General features: G+C 47.6%; 1 protein-coding gene and 1 non-coding gene across 2 annotated transcripts; both read left to right on the forward strand.

The window, feature by feature from the left end:
• Positions 1-142: 142 nt before the first annotated feature.
• Pmar_PMAR013916 (hypothetical protein) lies at positions 143-1,051 on the forward strand (the record flags this gene model as incomplete). Its single annotated transcript, XM_002775236.1, has 1 exon — positions 143-1,051. The coding sequence occupies one exon, from the start codon at positions 143-145 to the stop codon at positions 1,049-1,051; it is 909 nt and encodes a 302-aa protein (XP_002775282.1).
• A 511-nt stretch (positions 1,052-1,562) lies between these two features.
• Positions 1,563-1,634, forward strand: Pmar_PMAR013917. Its single transcript has one exon. It is a non-coding gene; the product is annotated as a tRNA-Trp (tRNA).
• The last annotated feature ends 249 nt before the right edge of the window (positions 1,635-1,883 follow it).

A 1,883-nucleotide genomic window follows, 5' to 3' on the forward strand; every position in this document is an offset into this window, starting at 1 on the left:
ATGTGTATATTTTGCAGTTGCTCTTCCTCGTCTCGATATGATCTTCCCACCTCACGTTGGAGCTCTACGCTGTAGGATGGTTGAGGGGCTCTGGAAAGAGTGTTCGTCTGTTGGACCCTTAGCCGAGTTGATGGTTGATATTATGACCTACATCTCTAAGCCTAGTCTAACGTTAGCTTGTCCTATGGAGGAGAGTATCCTTGACATTAGTACGAAGCCCGAGTTGGTCTTTGCTAGGGAAGGTGTGGTTTACGGTATCTTCAAATGCGCCTCTGTCATTGCGCTTCAACAGATATATCCTTCGGGCCAGAAGGAGATCTTGGCCCTGACCGCCCCGTGTAACATTTATTATTTTGCCTCTGACACAGGGCATCTTCATGTTCTCACTGGTACCGGTTCCTTGTTCGACTATGACGTAGAGGCTCGTAAGATGCACGCTACCTGGGAGTTACCACGGTTATTTTCTGGTGGAATGCAACCCACTCATATGGTTGTTATCGGAAGCAATCTGTTCGTCGCAGTTGCTCGAACAGATCGCTTGGAGTTGAGGTGCGCGACTTTGAACAACGTGGGAGACATTCGCGTCGTGTGGGCTAAGGCCAAATCCGGTCAATCTAGCAACATTAACTGCTTGAATCCGGTCTGTGTTGACCCTATCACCGTGAGTATTTTGTACCATGAAGGGTCCATCACCCATTTGGCTACGCTGGAGAAAGTTAGAGAAACTTGTCCGGTTTTGTTCCGAGAGAAGGTCACTAAGCCTTCGCTTAACGTATCGGGTTCGGTGCCCAACAGTTGGATAACTGGGTCCAATACTTTCCGCGAAAAGCATGGAGACAGCGGCGGTTGCTCTCTCGTGGACATCCATTCTCATTTGAGGTCCGAGTCTTTCCCTTTGCAAGACTCCGCGGTTTCGACCTGCCCAGCTGCAGCTGATCGTTCGGGTAACTTGTACTTCGTGCTCGACCGCGGCATAAACCCTTCCCAGTATGGACAACAGCGACAGGCGGACTATCGACTGCTGCGCGCTTCTCCGTATTTGCGTTGCTAATATCACTATATGTCCGCAATCAAGGGATGCAGGACCTTATGACTTACAATTTGATATTTCTGAGTGTAATGAAAGCGTAGCAATCTTTTTTACTGTATGAGTTTCATTTTTCCATGGTGTTCATGTTCAAGGATAGTTGCGCAGTGATTAAGGGTACGGTTATAACGGTTAGCATACAGCCTAGCAGTGTATGCACATTCGTCGAGTTCATGACTTCCTTCGGTCTTCCTTGTAGCTTCGACAAGCGGACTCCTTTGTGAGGGGATTCACTCATTCATGGGTAGTTAGAGATTATAGTGTATGCATCATCTTGACAAACTGACATGTTGTCATGCTGGATTGTAACGAACTGGTGGGAGTCGTGCTCGGATTCCCAACAAATTACCCATGTGGAGTACATTAACTATTTTGTCCGCGCACCTGCAAAACCCCCATGGAAGAAATTAGAAGTGTTATGTTCCATATTTCGAGAGCTAGGGGTAGAAGAATATCATATCTTTTATCAGCATCAGGCCCTGTGGCGCAACGGTAGCGCATCTGACTCCAGATCAGAAGGTTGTCCGTTCGAATCGGGCCGGGGTCACATTGTACTACTCATTTCTGTGAGCACTTACTGAGGCAGCCATATTTTCGAGGACACCCCCTATTTCAACTCAACGATGTTCTAGTATTCCGCTTGGATTCCGTGTTCATCCACTCATTTTCCTCCATGTCTATCGAACTCCCTTGTAACACCAGATTCGAACTTTAATTCATTAGCAAGCCATTGTTCGCCATTCCGCTGGTCATCTTTTGTCCCCACGGCGATCTTACCCTTGACGGACCCTTCGAA

Source organism: Perkinsus marinus (assembly GCF_000006405.1).
Source record: "Perkinsus marinus ATCC 50983 genomic scaffold scf_1104296956268, whole genome shotgun sequence".
Taxonomy (NCBI): domain Eukaryota; phylum Perkinsozoa; order Perkinsida; family Perkinsidae; genus Perkinsus; species Perkinsus marinus.